Source organism: Pempheris klunzingeri, chromosome 12 (genome assembly GCF_042242105.1).
Source record: "Pempheris klunzingeri isolate RE-2024b chromosome 12, fPemKlu1.hap1, whole genome shotgun sequence".
In the NCBI taxonomy this organism is placed as follows: Eukaryota; Metazoa; Chordata; class Actinopteri; order Acropomatiformes; family Pempheridae; genus Pempheris; species Pempheris klunzingeri.
In genome coordinates, this window is record NC_092023.1 from 8,478,602 (window position 1) to 8,496,897 (window position 18,296).

The 18,296-nt window shown below is 42.3% G+C and overlaps 1 protein-coding gene across 1 annotated transcript in view; it reads left to right on the forward strand.

Annotated features, from left to right (window-relative positions):
* Positions 1-4,878: 4,878 nt before the first annotated feature.
* Positions 4,879-18,296, forward strand: part of ank3a (ankyrin 3a) — a 92,509-nt gene continuing 79,091 nt past the window's right edge. The window contains exon 1 of the mRNA XM_070840703.1: positions 4,879-5,001. Within this exon, the coding sequence (XP_070696804.1) occupies positions 4,879-5,001 (123 nt within the window). The remainder of the gene's footprint in view (positions 5,002-18,296) is intronic.

Below are 18,296 nucleotides of genomic sequence, written 5' to 3' on the forward strand. Positions count from 1 at the left end.
GTAGGTTATTGGTAGCTAAGTGGGTTAAAGCACTTCTCATGGTGCATTTTGCTTATCAGCAGGGCGACATTAGAGTCATTTAGATGATGGAGAAGAGGAACTAGGGGGATATCGAGGAGGATAAGAAAAATACTGTGGGAGGCTGTGGGAGAGAGATTGTGTATGTGTGCGTGAATGAGACCCAGTTTGTGTGTTTGGCAAAGCCAGATTGAACATGTGAGAGAGAAAAGAGTAAAAAAAAACAAAATAAATACCTTCAGCTGTGCTGTTGTTGTCGAGGCTGCAAACATCCTTGAACACACTGTTGGATTCTGAGAGTCTGGCAGAGCTACAGTGGAACTGAATATAAATTGATGCTTGATGATTCATTTGTTTCCATCCTGAGTCCATTTCTAATTGTCTCTTTTCTGATTTTTGTTCTATTTGCATGCTGTGTTTTTTTTTTTTTTTAACATGATATTTCAAACTCAACTCTCACTGTCCAACCCCCACCTCCTCCTTTCATCACATCCTCCTATGTTGATGCATCTGCCCGGAGGCCAAGTGCGGGTGGTGTCTGGGGGATTCTCTGTGTGGGCGCATTTCCCATCAGTCTACACACCACTTGCCATTTGACCTTGCACCTTTCATACTCCTCTCTGTCAGCCTTCTTTTTCGCGGAGGCGTTTCCAGTCCAGTCACAGCAGACAAAACTCCACACTTGGAGACCAGCAAAGGGAATAGTTATCAGGGCTCATAGACAGGTCTGCCCTGGTGAAGCACTAACAGAGATCTGGTGTGAAAGCCTCAAGCAGAAAGACAAAATACAAAATCTTTACGACAGAGATCCTTCTAGGAGTGAAGTCATGGATTTGGAGAACAGGTTACATTCATACGGGGTAAACATTTTAGGTGATGTTTGAATTCAAACTATTCACCCTGGAAACACTGGCCAAGATGCAAAAAAACAGTTCACCATGGGTGCACAAATTGTTGATGCTCACGATGGCTTTATTTTTTTTTAGATGTGCTGTACAAGCCCAACTGTGCACTTTCAGGACATTTGTGATTGTTGATGCTGTTGAGCACTAGAGGGCAGCAGAGTACAAATAATGAGCACAGCCTGGCTGGACCACCCTGCTTCTTATTTGACTCTTGTCAAACCTTTAAAACATATAATGCAGTGCAGAGTGTGACTTTGTCTGTTCACAAACTACATTTTCTGACTAGAATTCCTGCAGGATGATGACTGTGTTTGTATTTGTGAGCAAATAATGTCGACGAGGCTGTAAAATGACCACGGGGAAGTAATATTTTGTTCATATCTGAGCTAATTCCATTCAACAAAACATGTCTTTCAACAACCCTGAAAGCCTACAGTTAAAGGCCTCAGTGTACGTTCCTGTGTGTCGGTTATTCTGTAACCTCACAGCGACCCTTCCACTTCAAGCCTTCCATATGCTGTTTTTGTGTCGCCTGTGTTTTAGTTAGTGTATGGGGACATGCTGTTGTGGCTGCAGAGGTCAAAAAGGCCAATGAGATTGATGCTGTGATTGGTCATGTGGCACCCGAGGGAGTTGCAGAAATGGGATCCACAGACTCAGGACGAATCACTGCAGATATAGACCTGACCCAAACAAGGGGCATTTGGAGACACATGAGGATTTAGAAAGTTTGGCTTCTCATTTTCATGCTTTTATATTCAGTGTAAGGTTTATATAAAACTTTAACTTCTTGATCAAATTCCTGATTGTTGATAGAACTTGATAGTATTGATAGAACTTGTACTACTATTACTACTACTACTGCTAATGATAATAATAATAATAATGATAATAGAAATTAGATTCTCTCTGAATCTTTTGGTCTATAAAGTGAAAAATAGTGAAAACTCTCTAATGCCCAAGTTTACCAAGTTGACCCAGTGTTTGTTTCTTCTTGTCTGACCAACAGTCCAAAACCTAAATATATTCAGATTATTGTTACAGAAGTAATCCAGCAAATATTCACATTTTCTAATAATAATGCTTAAAAATGATATTATATTTATTATATATTATAAATTATAATAAAAATAATTTGCTTTGACTTAAACTACTGCTGATTTATTTTTTGTTGATCATCTGTTTGATTATCGTCGTTCTAATCGTTTCAGCTCTAATAAATAGCTACCACTAAATTAAACTATCCTGATAATACACTGCTTTCACATTAGTATGTGTGATACACATAAAACTATTTTATGCCACATATTCTTCATATTGTGCATATATGTGTGATTTACCACTAATGTTGTGGCTTTTTTAACATTCTGGCTTTCTGTATATGGCATAGTGCCTGGAACACAGTGGAAAACGTCCAATAATCAGCCACTTCTAGAGTTCACCGGCCACCAGCCAACTCTGCTCTATTGTAGTGGTTGTGATTTTTCTTTGCCTGCAAAATGCTGGTGTTTGAAATATAGGACACCTTGGCAATGGCTTTTACTACGAGTTTGGCAATGGGAGGTAGTGGACTTCTTTTGGCAATCAGTCAGTGGAGTTTTATCAATGAATAGCAGTAGAAGTGGATGCAGTTAAATGCTTGTTGTTGCACAATGACCGTTTCTTCACGCCATTTTTATTCAGCTCCAAAAAATGCGTGTTTCTCTATTCACAGATGATTAATTTCCTGTTCATTCATCATGATTCTTCTTTGCATATCTCTCCTCGGTCAAAGGCTTTTTTTTCCCTTTTAAAATAGCGGTTTGTTTATCATGTGCCCAGTCTTCCCCGTGCATCTACATACACTTGCGCACATGTACCCACCCCCTGCTCCCTGCCTTCCCAATCCCTCTCCTTACCTCTCCACGCTCCTTATCCATCCATCCTATTCTCCCTGAAGCCACCCCATTGGCCCTCGCCTAGCAACCGCATGATAATTTGGCATAATGTGACACCCCCTGATGCATGATGGGGGCTGTAAGTCAGCTTCATCCCCCCTTATGCTGGTGGCTTGTGTTTGGGGTTGAAAAGAAAGAAAAATGGAATGGGCGAGGATGAATATATTTGAGGAGGAGAAAAGGGAATTTCACGCTCATATCGTTACATGACTGGTGTCCACCGGTTAAACCTGTCATCTGTCCCTGGAGGGTTGTTCTCCTCTCTCTCTAGCAGCAGTGACCGATCATCTCCTCTCATTTTCGGCTTTCCTCCATATGGTTCCCATTTTGTCCATATGCACCGTTATAGGCTTGAACAGATACAGTAGACTTTGTGGGAAGCAGACAGGCATGTGATGAGGCAGCCTCTCTGTATCGACAGGACCCAGCCTGGCTCATAGGTGCCTCTGACACGCAGGCAGACAGGGAGAGAAACACAAAGATGGCCGCTGCGTGCTCTGCCTGTCTCCATGCTGCCATGTCTGACGTGAGCGCTCCTGATGTGAAGGACATCCTAAATGAGACATCTTGTGTTTTTTCCCCTCCTTCAGTTGCAGAAAATCAAACAGGAGCTTTTGTTGTCTCTCCCTCTCTCTGTATAGATCTTCTTTCCTGACTCCATCCTCCTCCTCCTTCTTCTCCTCCTTCTCCTCCTCTGTGCTTCTGTTTTCAACAAAGACTCGAGTGATTTGGTGAAACAAAAGCTCCCCTGGTCCTCTTTGACCTCTCCATCATGATGTCAATGAACCCAGATGGTGGGATGACCACACTGAGGTTAGAGAAGCACAGGACTGAGAGCTCAGAAATCAGGCATTTACTTTTTAGGCATTTTATTTGAAATGTCATTAAATTATTTATAAATGTCTTCATTAAAGCATTTAGCATTTGCTACCTTGTTGGTTTATTCACTTGAAGTTTTTGCTTTGACATTCATTTACAGGCTTGAGTATATGAATAACATTACCATCAGATATAGCTAACTCTTCCTTGTGTGTGTGTGTGTGAGAGAGAGAGAGAGAGAGAGAGAGAGATTTGTCTACTATTACTGTCAGGATCATCCAGTTTCTCCTCCCTCCGTCTTTGCCTTCACCCATGTCCTTTAGATGTTCTCCCCATCCCGTTACTTGGCCGCCTCCAGCTGGTAATGTGTGTCCATGTGTGTGTGTGTGATAGTAGATAGGTGGGGGGTATACAAACCTTGGCTTCATTCATGCACTCACACACGCTCTCAAACACAATTTATCTCTCTTCTTTATCTCTTTCATACAAGTTCTCTCTCTCTCACACACACACACACACACACCTAAACACACACACACATCTGCATGGAAGAGCACCAGGTGAGGTAAAGCAAGCAGGGACCCGAGCGGAGAGAAAGAGAAACATTTAAGAGGACGGACTGAAACAGAGCGTGGTTGCCGTAGTAACCAATCCCCTCGCACCCTCCCTCTCTCCCTCCACCTCCATTCTCTCTCTCTCTCTCTCTCTCTCTCTCTCTCTCCCCTCCCTCCCTCCACCTCTGTGCTGGTGATGCTCGTGTCTCTTTTCTTTCCATCCGGTTTGTCCTCACCTCTCCTGGACGCGCTCCTCTCACACTGCCAGCGGATGACACACGAGGAGGAGGAAGAGGAGACAAGGAGAAGCTGCTGTCTCTTCTCTCCCGTCTCTCCATCACTTTAAAAAAAAAAAGAAAAAAGAGAGAGAGAGAGAGAGAGAGCAGACCAGACCAGACCAGAGCAACAACCATAAGAAAGGACGCACAGGATATACATACATATATACATAAGAAACCCTACTCTTCTCCATTCTCCTTTTCAAGGAGGGCATTTTTCTTCCCTTTCCCCCCCTTTCCTTTTCTACCCCGATTTTTTCCTCTGAGATCCCGGTTTTGTCAATTACAGCCCCTGAACTTCTCTGGGATTTCAGGTGAGGCACGCGTGTGTAGTGTGTGGTGCTTCTTCATTTTTTTATTACCTATCATGGCTCACGCGGCCTCCCAATTGAAGAAGAATCGGGGGGAAGTGGATGTGAATGCATTAGAGGACGAGAAGGAGAAGCGGAGGAAGAGCAGGAGAGCAGCGTCCCGGGAACAAAAGAGAAAGGTAACAGACGAGGGCTGGCCGGCCGGCTGGCTTGGCTTGGCTGGTGGCTTCATCTGCTCCGCTCCGCTAGCATCATTGGAGCGTGACTCTGTGTGTGTGTGTGTATGCATCTCTACATCTCCCTCAGCTTGACTACCTACATCAACTAGGCTTGGAGGTTGCCTCGTCACACATACATGCATTCATGCACATATTCATATCTGCAAACAAACCAGCACACGTGTGGAGTCTTCATTTTAAAGAGCATCTTTGACCTTGTATACTGAATGTGTGTGTGTGTGTGTGTGTGTGTGTGTGATGGTGTTCCTCTATTTACTAATGTGGGAGTGCGTGTGTTTACTGGTGGTGTGCATGTGAAGTGTTTGCATATGTTTGTGTGCGTGAGGCACACGTGATATCTCAAAGTCAAAAATAATTTCCCCTGCTTGTGCGCGATGCCCATCTCCAGATGATGTGAACACAGTACAGACACTTGGAGCGTCTAGTTTTCCTGCCTCTGCCTCTATGGTTGTTTCCTAATATTGTGCATCTTCTATAAAAGTACGTCACACGGGGCTTCCATATATATATATTTGCAGATTCTTCCTCGTTTTGATGCAAACTGAGGTGGCCAGTTGTTGTGATCGTCCTGTGCAGAGTTTGCTTTGTTAACCTCTGCTTCTGAGGTGTAATTTAACCATGTTGTGGCCTTTGTACCGAATAAGAATGAATGCTGGGAGTTGAAGAGTGTGAGGTCATGTTTGCATTTGTTCTTAAAATACCAAACAAGCGCACATGTTATCAAAATGGGACAAACACTGGCCAAGATGCAAAAAACACCTCTCACGCTCTTTTCACTTGATCATGGGTTTTTAGAAATGTGTGTGTGCTTTAGTGGGTTTTTCGTGGCTTTTTGCTTGTGTGTGAGTGTGTGTCTGTGTGTGTGTGTGTGTGTGCTTGAATGCACAGACAGCCATGTATAATGCATACACGACTGATTTATTGATGACAAAGCTTTTCATATGATGGAGGAGGAACTGAAATGCACGTGGGTCTCCCTCCTCTTCCTCCTCTCTTACATGTCAGCTCTTCACTTTGGGCAGGCCAGTGGGAGCCACTTCATCACAAGATAAAGTGATATTTAATCAGATTATAGAAGATCATAAACTACTACTGATTGAAAGTAAAGCAAAAGTTTACCTGTTGTCTATCCACAGTTGCATATTCAAATAGATTCTTCATTGTCTGGACTATTCTAGTCTGTAGAGAGAGCATTCATTGCATTCTGCGTATTGAATGTGGAGAGATTTGACCGTGAGCGATCTATTCAATAACAGTGACATTTACTGCACTTTGCGCCCATGGGTGCCCGGTTTTGAATTATGCTGCTGGCAACGTTATTTGACCTCAGCATAAACAAGAGGCTAGCTATCATGGTCTAATCTTTTCTAAACCAAAAAAAGAAAAGAAAAAAAACATAAGGTCAAGTGACTTTATGGATCTACTTCTCTGCACTACACAGTCGAGCATGTTTTAAATTTGTATACATGTGTGTAAGTGCACATCACTTGTTCTTCTCCTGTGTGTGTGTGTGTGTGTGTGTGTGCTCGTGTGAGTGGAAAATTATCTGTGTCCGAGATGCTGATCTGAATAGGAGTTTTTATAGTCCTTATGAAGGGTCGTGTTTCATAGGGGAGAACAAGAGACAGGGATGGAGGAGAGAGGAGAGAGGAGAGGGTTGTATTGATTGGATTGTGCCCAGCACTATCCATGAGACAGTAAACTTTCCCTTCTCACCTCAGTCTGCCCTGCGTCCTGTCCTCACACCAATTTACTGTCCTCTTCTCCCTCATCCCCCTTTTCTGTCTTTCAGTCTGTCTTCTTGTTCCTTTGTTTTTCCGTGTCTGTCTCTCCTCACTTCTGGCTTGGCGTCTCTGTCTCACCATCTCTTCGTCCAGTCACGTATCTCTCTTTGACTTTTCATTGTTAGCGCCGTTTTTTGGCTCATGCTGCTACCTTTGAATAATACATCGTCACAAAACAAAGTCAAACACTAAAGTTAATTTGTTTGTCAGTCGTTGTTTACTTGAGGGATGTGAACTTTAGGTCGTCGCTGTCGGTCACTCTCTCTCCCACACACACATAGACACGCAGTAGTTGTATTTTTTTTAACACACGCACGCACACCAAGTGCTCCTTTCCCTGTGGTTTCATTCCTTGGTTGCCCTCGTTCATGTGCTATTTACCCCTGTTGGGGGATTTCCAACTCTCACTGTGTCCCACAGTACATTGGAACAGACTGACTGAGAGGTGTCATAGGTACACATGGCAAAAACAAAGAGCAGGAAGGCAACAGAAACAACAGTGAAAATGATTGTGTACTCTACTGGTCATATTCTTAATGAGAGAGTTTTCTCCATGTGTTGCTGAGTGAGCTTGTTTTTTGCGATGAAGCACAGCCCAAAGAGCGACTAAACAATCTCACATCATGTTAAAGGTACAGTTTCCCTCCATTATTCACTCCTGTACCGCTTATTTCTGCCCTGTTGCTAAACTGATATGGTTGTCTGGTGCAAATTATGCAAGAAACTCTTTGAGTCACTCCTTTCTCAACTGTATAAGCGCTATATTTAGATGGTAGAGCAGGTACAAAACCGTTGGTTAAGAACTCTTGCACCACATTGCAGAGCGGTGTGTATTCCTATTTGTACATTTGTTTGCATTAGTCACCAAGCAGGTGCATAACTGTATTTGTCATTCTTTATTTATTTTTTCCAAAGAATCATAGAAATACAAGAAACAAAACATTATGGAATGTTTTTGGTCACCTTTACATTCGTAAGTCATATTAATAGAAATGCATGTCAGTTACAGTAACAGATCAGCAATCGTCTCATCAGGTCACAAACACAATCCGTTTTTCCCAGTATTCCAAGAATTTATCAACAAGTAGATTTAGGGAAAAAATCATTCTCTCCATCCTTCTCCATCCATCTTTTTTGGACATTCAGTCTGCAACCATGTTTGTGTTACAGCTTTCTTGCTGACTGCTGATAATAGCATTAATAGACATTTGTCTGTCGTCAGTACATGAGCTGTGATATGGTCCGAATAGACTGTGGAGAAAGAGCATTCAATTCCTTCAACCAAAAAGTTCTGTATTGCTCATATTATCTCCTGCCAATATGTACGAGTAACTGGGAAGCTTTAAACCATCTGAGAGTCATAGTTGATTTATGGTGTATAAATATCTAAATGCCCTTCAGTAGTGTGAATTAATCAACGTCTAGATTCAGTTCTTGTTTTCCTGATTGTACTGAATAGAATTGAGGTGAGGTCATTTTGTGCTGTTCTCAGCTGCCTGTTTTCCTTCCATTTACATTTCAGAAAGCATTAATAATTAAGTTATTACTGTTTAGTTCTTACTTTTAAATGCTGTTTAGTGTTTGGTCATTTATTTGAATGAAAATCTGCCAATCAATCAGTTTGGAAGTGACAGCAGATATCAGTCCTGTGTTTTCATCTTTAGCGGAGTGAGGACTGCACTTTTCATTTGGGTCAAGTCAACAAAAAATAGTCTTTATATTGACATTTTTTTTAGGTTAAAAACACAAGAATTAAGCAGTTCACTGAAACATAGTCTGTCACTCTTGCACTACTTCCTTCCATTGAGATTTTGGACTCTTATCAATCATCAGTTCTCAAGTGTAGAAACTCTGAATAAATGTAACACTTCACACATTCGAATAAAATGGCGGATAGCGGATGTAGTAAATAGGGAGCCAGTTTTGGACACAGCTGACTATTGAAATGCAGAAATAGATCAACAATGGGTATGAGGGAGATGAGAAACAGTTCCACATGAGGCTTGCTGCTTTTATCAGACAGCACTCTGTCAGTTCAGTGTAGGCCTAATGGAGTCCAGGGTGTCTAGGGAGGGATCCCTGCTACAGATGAACAACGTGGTGTAGTGTGTGCGTGTGTTTGTGGTGTGTATCATCAGAAAAGCTGCACTGAGGGAGATAAAGTTCCTACCATAAGCAGCGGGGAATAGTGGGATGCCAACCTGAGAGCGAAGTGAGCACACCTCTACGTATTTGTATGTGTGTTTGTGTGAATCCTGGAATTAATTTGTATGTGGTGGACAAGAGTTTCTTAGAGAGCCAGTGAATACTCAAAAGCGGCAGTGGTCATCTGAATGGGAAACCCCTGTTACACTGTTACATAAATTCTCCAAGCTGCTTTACTTCTAATGACATTATCTGGAGCCAGGAGCCCCCAGTGGATTCCCTGAGAGAGAGAGAAAGAGAGAGAGAGAGAGAGAGAGCTAAGCAAAGCATAGGTTTCCTACTGCCGAGTCCCAGTTTTACACACCGTTCCGGTACACAGAGTGTGCGTTGGTACAGTATTGTTTCTCTCATAGGGCTTATATGGGCCATGTGCTAGCTTTTTTCCACAGGCTTATCCTTAAGTCTAATCTGTGATAGTTTTCCATCTTTCAACAAAATTCTGTGCCTGTTTCCAGGCTTCTTGCACCTTCGCTGTGTTGCTGAAGTCTAATATTTTGCCATTTGTTGTATTGGAAAGCGTTTGCGAAATTCGATCCACTTCATTAAGATTCCAAAGACCGCTGGCCTGTCTCACTCATCAGTGGTGAATGTCATCATCATTTATCACCATCATCACTGTTCATTAGAGGTCTGAATCCAGATCACAGTAGTGAATCTAAAGCAAGACTTTGAAATGACGGCTGGAAGGCGAATGGCAGTGTTGAAATTGGATTTCTGCCCCATGCCGCCTTCAGAGCAAGCCCATGGCAACAGCGGCAAGGCGATAGTCTGCCTGGCCCAAAGAGGAAAAGTAAACCACGGGGAAAAGAGTCATTAGGCTGTAGGCAGTGCAGGAAGGGAAGAATCATAATATCAGTACATATTTTGATAAATTTCTCTCCTATTTTTCTTTATTTCTTTTCTTTCTGTTTCATTCCGTTCCCACATTTCTCTTCCATTCACTTTCGGGTCTGGCTGAAACAAAGCCGGCACGCGTGTTGCTTCACTCCTCCTTCACCTCCTCCCCTCCCCACCAGCCCATAAAAGATGGAGGTTAATGAATTCGGCACTCATGCATGCCTCAGCTAATTGCATTGGCATTGGGAACTCCTCCCAGTATTACAAAATGTTTTCACCATCAAGATGGCCACCGGCTGGACCGCTGGTGTTCGTGACTTTCAGGAGGCTGCCAAGCTTTCTGTGCGTGGAAATAATGACAATTGGTGCAGCGAACATTGTATTTAGTCAGTGGGAATATGATGTATGCAATTTAGTCAGATTAGGTTAATCAATTAAGATGCTATTGACTAGTTTGTAGCAACACTTTGATTATGTGTGTATTAATCAGTCAGAGTAGCTTAATTGTTCAAAGTCCACTCATCAAAGTGCATTGAATGTCAAACTGTGAGAACCATCCTGACTCTGCACACAGGCAGTACACACACACACACATTCACATTCACATATACAGTAACTCATACTAGTTCTGTCCCTGAAACCCACAGAGTGAGATTTAAACACCCAAATCCTTTCTGCTGAGACTTTTACTGAAAGCCTGGTTAGTCTAAAAAAGGTGTGTTTTATGTTCCTGCTCAGTGGAGAGTGACAGTACTTTATAATCTCTAATGGTTCAAATATAAGAGGACTTATGGCTTGAATGTAAGGCAACCTGTAAAAGACTGTAAAAGACGCACTACAAAGCAGACTTGTTGGCCAAGCAACATTTAAAGATGCATTCACAGTAGTCAGGTGTCCATATGAACACTGAAACAGGTTTTGCTTTCTGTGATGGTTTCTCTGGCCATTCCTAATGTGCTGTCACTGTAAGTGACGAGGAACAAGATCCACAGCCATCTTTTGCTATTTGAGCTGAAATTTATTCAAACTTTTATCTGAAATTGCAGTTTTATGGTGCTTCAGCAGTCTGACTTTGCCAAATCAATATATCTTCCAAAGTTACAGCAACTTTAGTAGTTAAAGATTCACTGCTTTTGTTACTATCCCTCCACTGCAGCTCAGCACAGAAATATCATCCGTGGAGGCACAAAGAGGACATTTTATATAAAAAAAACTGTAACTTTGGAAGATAGGGTTAACCCTAACCCACTTGATTTGACAAACTCAGACTCAGACCGAAACCTCATATAAGCTCTAGATAGGCTTTCAAACACATTTTTGCACAAAAGAGGACTGTGGATTTTGTCCCCCATCACGTACATTGGGAACGTGGTAAGATGGGAGTTTTTTAATGGCCAATATGAACAGTAGGAAAGACTACAGCATGCAAAACCAGACTAATAAGGCCTTCAGTAAATGTCCTAGATCTCAGAAAAGGCAATAGAAAGGATTTGTGTTTAAATTTTTCTCTGTATGTCTGTCCCAGTTTATGAATGTATAAGAGTTACTGCATGTGTGAGTGTGTGATTACTCCCTGTGAGTGGAGTCGGGATGGTGTTTATACTCAAAGCCAGAATGTCACCAGCACTTTGCGTACTTTGGTCCACATAAGACTAGATCACCTTCAGATCCAAGGACAAAAAACACTTCCTAAATCTTGATGATTCATATACACACCGTAATACTAGTTAAAAAGTCCGTTTTAATCTCCACTCTTGTATTAAGGAAGGCCTGAAACATGCAGGATCCTCCGCTGGGCGACACAGCGTCCTGACTCTACTGTATGCTGCTGCTATTGTTCTACATTAGCTTCAGTCTCTAAGGGGAAATGAGAGCGTGTAATAAGGATTGTTCTAATTATTGATCCACCACTTCAAGGGTCCTCACTGAGCTACTGCTGGGGGATGGTGTGTGTGTGTATGTATGTAGTGATGGGATTTCTTAGGGAGTCGTGGTAACTGGAAACCTGTGTATGTGGGAATTTGTTTGTCCTACAACTGGGGGAAAAAAATCCATGTTGTCTAGTTGTGGTTCCTGGTCAGCGTTTTTCCTTTTTTGTGTACAATAAGTGATTTAGTTTGCATTCAGCACAAAAATTTTACACCCTTTATTCCAGTTACATGGGTGCTGGCTAATGTGTGTATGTGAGCAGTGAAGAGACGGACAGAGAAAAGGTGAAAAGGAGAGACTGAGGTAGAATGAGAAAGAGGAGATAAAGACAAAATAGATGGAGAGAGAGTGAGCAATGTGTGTGAAAGAGAGGAGAGAGTGAGAGATAAGAAGAAATGGAATTAGAGAGGCAGGGAAAGAGAGAGGGGAGAGCATGATCGCAAGCCTAAAGGTCATTTGAAGGTGAGTGGCGTCTTTCTTGCTGCTCTTCAAATCCATGTGCACCCTCCCTCCCTCCCTCTTCATCTCTCTCCCTCCCTCTAAAGTGGTGTCCTGTGTGGAACTATTGAATGTGATTTCACCTAAATATAATAATATTTAAAATGCTCATTGCTGGCTCTATTTAAATGGGAGGAGGGCACACACAAAAAATGTTTCAGTGCTTTTCATCCACAAAAAAATGCAACCAATTAAATGGGGTTTTCAGAGTGTTAAATAAGCCGTAGACGTAGGAGAATTATCTCGACCCATAAAAGAGCATGTAATCCTTTGGTCTATCTGATATACGGTTTTCACTGGAAGGAAGGGCATATAAAAATCACATTATGCATGTGATGCCATATGGAATTTCAGACATATGATTATATGCAAATTTATCGCATATGAAATTGTCATTTTCACATGTGACGTCTCTGATTTTGCATGTGGAAAAAGCAGAAAATCATATATACCTATACAATGTCTGTGAAATGGCATGTTGTACATATGGTAAATTCACATGTCCTGTTGGGAGGACTTATGTAGTTATGCTGCTATACAAATGACCTGCATGTTAATGCTACGCAATTCATGTGTTTCTTTCATTGTTTTGGCATCAGAGGCACAATTCTCCAACCTCGCATAGTAACAGAGGGTGAAAACTCCTCTCAGCAGGATATGGGACTGCGTTTTTACAGGAAAATGGAAATGTGAGCTAGTACCATCAGATGTCTTATTAGCATGCAGGATTATAGTTCAAGTGTGATGCCAACACATATAGATGCCAAATGAGAGGATAGTAAGATTCACTGGAGAGACACATCTCCCATGCTGCTGTCATGCAAGTAAAGCAATGCTAAGTTACACTAAACTGTAGCATTTTCCTGTCTGATCAAGTATATACTGTGGACTTCCATCATTCATCTCATTTACAAAGGACCAGCTCACCTCTGGTGCTCAAGGGTGAGACAGAAAAGGAGTTTAGCGCCGTAAGTGCAGTTCACCATGAGATTATTCACACATAGTTACAGATACAGTAATGCAGCTTAATGATGTGATTATAGAGCTGAATGGTATGTCGGGGGGTTGGGGGGAGGGCTAATGACAGAAGAGTAGGAAAGAGGAAAAGATAGGGAAGCAGAGACTTGATGAAGCAAGGACAGAGGGAGAGAAACGAGTGAGAGAGGCTAAGGGGGAGCAGGTGTGGAAGAGATGCAGAAAGAAGAGAGGGGAAAGGGTTGCTTTCTGAAAACAGGGAATAGGAGGAAAGAGAGACAAGAATAGAAAACTGAATGACAGGAGATGTTAGAAGTCATGTAAGAAAGGCAGCAGAGGAAGATGTCTACTGTGCACACACACAGTCAGACAGTGAATTATTATCTCTTTCACTGTTATTATAATGTCTAATTGTACGTTAAATGCATAACGCTACCTACAGCTTCTTTTTTTTCTTCCTCTCCATTTGATGCGCAAGTCTGTCTTGACATCAGTCACAACTCACTGTTCACTGAAGCAGCAGTGTGTGTGTGTGTGTGTGTGTGTGTGTGTGTGTGTGTGTGTGTGTGTGTGCGTGTGTGCGTGTGTGCGTGTGTATGTGTGTATGTGTGTATGTGTGTATGTGTGTATGTGTGTATGTGTGTGTGTGTGTGTGTGTGTGTGTGTGTGTGTGTGTGTGTGTGTGTGTGTGTGAAATAACGCCCCCGCTCCCTCAACATCACACTCATTATGCCCCTACTGTGCATCAGTGCCAGACCTCCTCCATCAGGCTCTTAAACGCACCAAATGGTGTGTCACAGACATTGTGTGTGTGTGTGTGTGTGTACATATGCATGAATAAATGGCAGGTGCTCCTCATACACTCACAGATAAAGCTTATCCAATTGAAATGGTGCTGTCTTGCTCTCTCTCTCACACACACACACACACACACACACACACACACCGCTCTGTTGACCCTTGGGACTCATGCCTGTACGGCTTGATAATTACTTTTTTTTTGCTCGCCCCCACCTCCACCACACAACGTGCCTCCCCGTCCTCCACTTAACCACCTGCCACTCCACCATCATGTGCAGCGATAACTAGAATCATGTGGTCATCAATTCTGTCGTCCGGCTTGATTTTGTTCAAGATCCCAGCATGGCCTAGAGACAACAGTGAAAACACCCAACATTGTTTAACAGGCTGCAACATTCTGCATCTGAGATTTTATAGTCACTAATTCCGTCACCCAGCTCTGTCACATTTTCTCCCCCAGAAAAAGCCTCTGTCCCTGGGCAAGAGATGGCCGTGTGGAGCTCAGTGGCTCTGGAGCTGAGGAAATGGGCTGCGTTAGGACAGATCGATGGTAATCACACCTCTTCACAGTTAGCTCTCTCGCATGGGGGGGAAGGAGAGGAAAGGACGGAGAGAGGGAGACAGACAGAGGTTGTGTATGGGGGGAGGAAGAGGTGGCAGGAGAGAGAGAGAGAGAGAGAGAGAGAGAGAGAGGGAGGGAGGGAGGGGCCTATGCAGGGGTCCCTTGGGAGGAGGAAAACGCCTAGATTCATGATTAGAGAAAAAATATTCACCCCACCCCCGTCCCCTCTATCCCATCCACCAACTCCCAAACATAGATGCACCCTTCTGTCTGAACAAGCTCTAACCTGACTGTGTTGGGAAAATAGTTTCAGCTTAAGCACGTGCAGCCTTCACCCATACCCACTTGCTCTTTTTTCACTGTAAAGGATTAAGCTGTTATGGTTCTAGTGCACTGCAATTCTTCTTCTCTGAAATTTATATTATTACACTCTGAAGCACAATAAACCTCCTGCAATGTCCAGCTAATAGACTCAGCTACAACACCGACTCTTGATACCACTTTGTCACAACATATAGACGGCATGTTTGCTTTTGGCCCAGAGGGAAAAGACTCCATTGCGCCTTAAAAGAGGTAATTTAGTGTGAAACGGCTGCAGTCTTTATTGCAGTGCAATCTTCGCATGGAGATTCAGTATTTTCACCGTGTGTGTGTGTGTGTGTGTGTGTGTGTGTGGCCTTGGGTGTACTGTGCAGTATAGTGGGAGGTAACACAAGGAGTAAAATGGTAACTCTTGCTGGCTGGTACTGTACGTCTTTAAAGCAAGGCTGTGCAGAACGCGGTAATCCAGTATAATGCCAGTTGATGGGGAAAGGTTGATTGTAGCTCCGAGGTGGGATTGGTATTCTTTCACGCAGCTTGTGATGTGTCAGATCGCTGGAAAATAGACCTTTAGACTGTAGAACATCATACACAGAGACACACACACATAAACCTGAGAATATTTGGCTGCATTTCTTGTGTTTTTATTAACAGTTGTATGGACAGCTAGAATAAAAGCAAAGCGTTCTGTCTACTAAACATTTCATACTGAATTTGGACTCTGTTATCAGTCAACAGTCACAGCATGTTGTGGAATGGAAGTGTCTTTTGTCAACCCTATGAAGACTCTCCTTTCTGAAAGAAAACTGAAGGAGCAGAAAATTCAAAATAATAACGCAGCCTGGTTTACCGTAGACTTACTGCACGGTAGGATTAAAAAGGTCACAGAGGATTCCTGCCGTGGTGTGACAGGATCGCAGTATCAAATTGTACTATGTCTGAAATTCAAGGATGAGGCTGGGAACAGAGCAAAGTGGTGATTTATATCGTGCCTATATTTGTGCTCCCTCCAAAATGTCCTCGATTTCAAACCCACAGTCTGCTGCGTTTTCTAGTCTTTTAGATTTTTTTTTTTTTTTTTACTCTGTCCTCCAATCTTGCGGACTTTCTTGTTCTTGGAGAGTGGCCACAGAAGAAAGAAAACATAGAGCATTAATGATTGTTTGTTTTCTTGAGGCCATTAATGGTTCTTTTATTTTCATGTGACCCTTAATAAAAAAAAAATGTTTTATTTTCATACTATTACTGTCAATCACAGGACTGTTTGACCCCAGTCTGTTGATGTATGATTAGAAAAGTTAGTAGCCTACATCTAATATTAGTTTTAAGGGCACAAATCAGTGTGGATTAACTTGAACATTAGGCGTATTACTGTGGGTGTCTCAGAATTATCATATGACTATAATTGGCTTATTTTAATCTTTCTGTTGTCTCTTTGCATTGAATATGTAATTAAACTGGATTCACAGATACATGTTTTTTAAAGGCCCTTGAAGAGATTTTTTTTGCATGCAGGCCTGAATAACATTTTATCACTGTAAAGGATTGGTCCTAAGAGGGGCATTGTCTGTACATGTTGTGATACGAGTTTACCCCCAGGGCAGAACAGGTATTCTGGATTGATGCTGTTCTCTGGCTCTAGGTGCCCTCCAAGCCCACTGCTCCTGCCAGAAATCCATCACTAATACTGTATAGCAAGGGCAAAAACATGGAGAGGAGAGGAGAGGAGAGGAGAGGAGAGGAGAGGAGAGGAGAGGAGAGGAGAGGGTTGTATTGATTGGATTGTGCCCAGCACTATCCATGAGGACAATAAACTTTCTCTTCTCACCTCAGCCTGCCCTGCATCCTGTCCTCACACCAATCTACTGTCCTCTTCTCTCCCTCATCCCCCTTCTCTGTCTTTTTGTTCCTTTGTTTTTCCGTGTCTGTGTCTCCTCACTTCTGGCTTGGCGTCTCTGTGCCACCATCTCTTCGCCCAGTCACGTATCTCTCTTTAACTTTTCATTGTTAGTGCCGGTTTTTGAGAGGAGAGGAGTAAAACTTATAATTGGATTGATGTGGACTATCATCCCATCAAAAACATCATGATGTTTTTTAAAAGTTCAGGTATTTACAGACACCTTCACGCAATGCAAAACTGATGGAGAACAAGGAATTGTTTTCTCCTCCGGTGTATGTGGGCCTTGATTGGGCTCTGTTTCTATTGGTCAGACAATACAAGTAATGTAAATAAGTCACCCAGGCCGTTCGGACATTTTTCACATTTTTCTGACATTTTATAGACCAAGCATTGGAGATTAAGGAACACGGTCCTCATTTCCTTTAAGTGATCTGTCACCAATGAAACACTGATGTTAAACAGGAAGCAGGGTTGATGACTGTTCTTGTATTGATGATGATGGTGAAACTTTGCTGTATCAGCCTTAACCTCACACAGTTATTTCAATATGAACACATGAGCTCAGACATCACTGGGTCAAATGGCAATTTCTGTTATTACCCATGTGATATGAATAATTAATCACTTTACTACACCATCACCAACGGATAGCTAGCATATTATCTTCATCCCTTCATCTTTCTCTTCTGGTGGTTCTTACTCTTCTGTTTGGTTATAGCCGCTTTCACAAAGCCCATTGTGTCGAAAATAGAAGAGCCCTAAAGCTACAGCTCCCTGGATGATGTGTATTTTCATGTTGGCAATCTCACATTGGATATTTTTGGTTTCCTTTGTGGTTGTTGGTTTGAGAGAAGCTCAACTAAGAGACACTCCACCTTTTCTGTGTGATCTGCCGCATCTGTGTTTCACCATGATCCCACCCAGCAGATTCCTACCTGGTGGAATCAGTCTGTTTGTTGTCATTTTGTCAGTATTTAAGAACAATAATGAATTGGACTTCTATAGTAAATGGTATTAAATCCTCTGTTTGGGTATTTGTATTTTGAGCTTAATCACAACTTTACTGGCACCTTTTGTAAAGTACAATTTAACACTTCATCATGCTGGTATCGTAGCTGAAGCAGATCCATTAAATACAAACATTTCTTTCAGTGTTACATTCATTTGGTGATGTCCGACGTAACTTTTAAGTGCCACAGCTGTGCCTAATGCTCGATATTGTCTTATTTATCTCAATGAGTTCCACACTGAAGTAGCTGTTCTTTAAATTGTACATTTTGGGAAAAGAGAACCACATTATTCAGTAGATATGAAGACGTTAGGTATTGGCTTTGTGAGAGAAAAAGTCTCAGCGGTGCCTCTAGTAGGATGAACAAAACAAGGAATCTGAAGTTGTCGTCCCTTTGGGCCCTGGGTTGGTGAG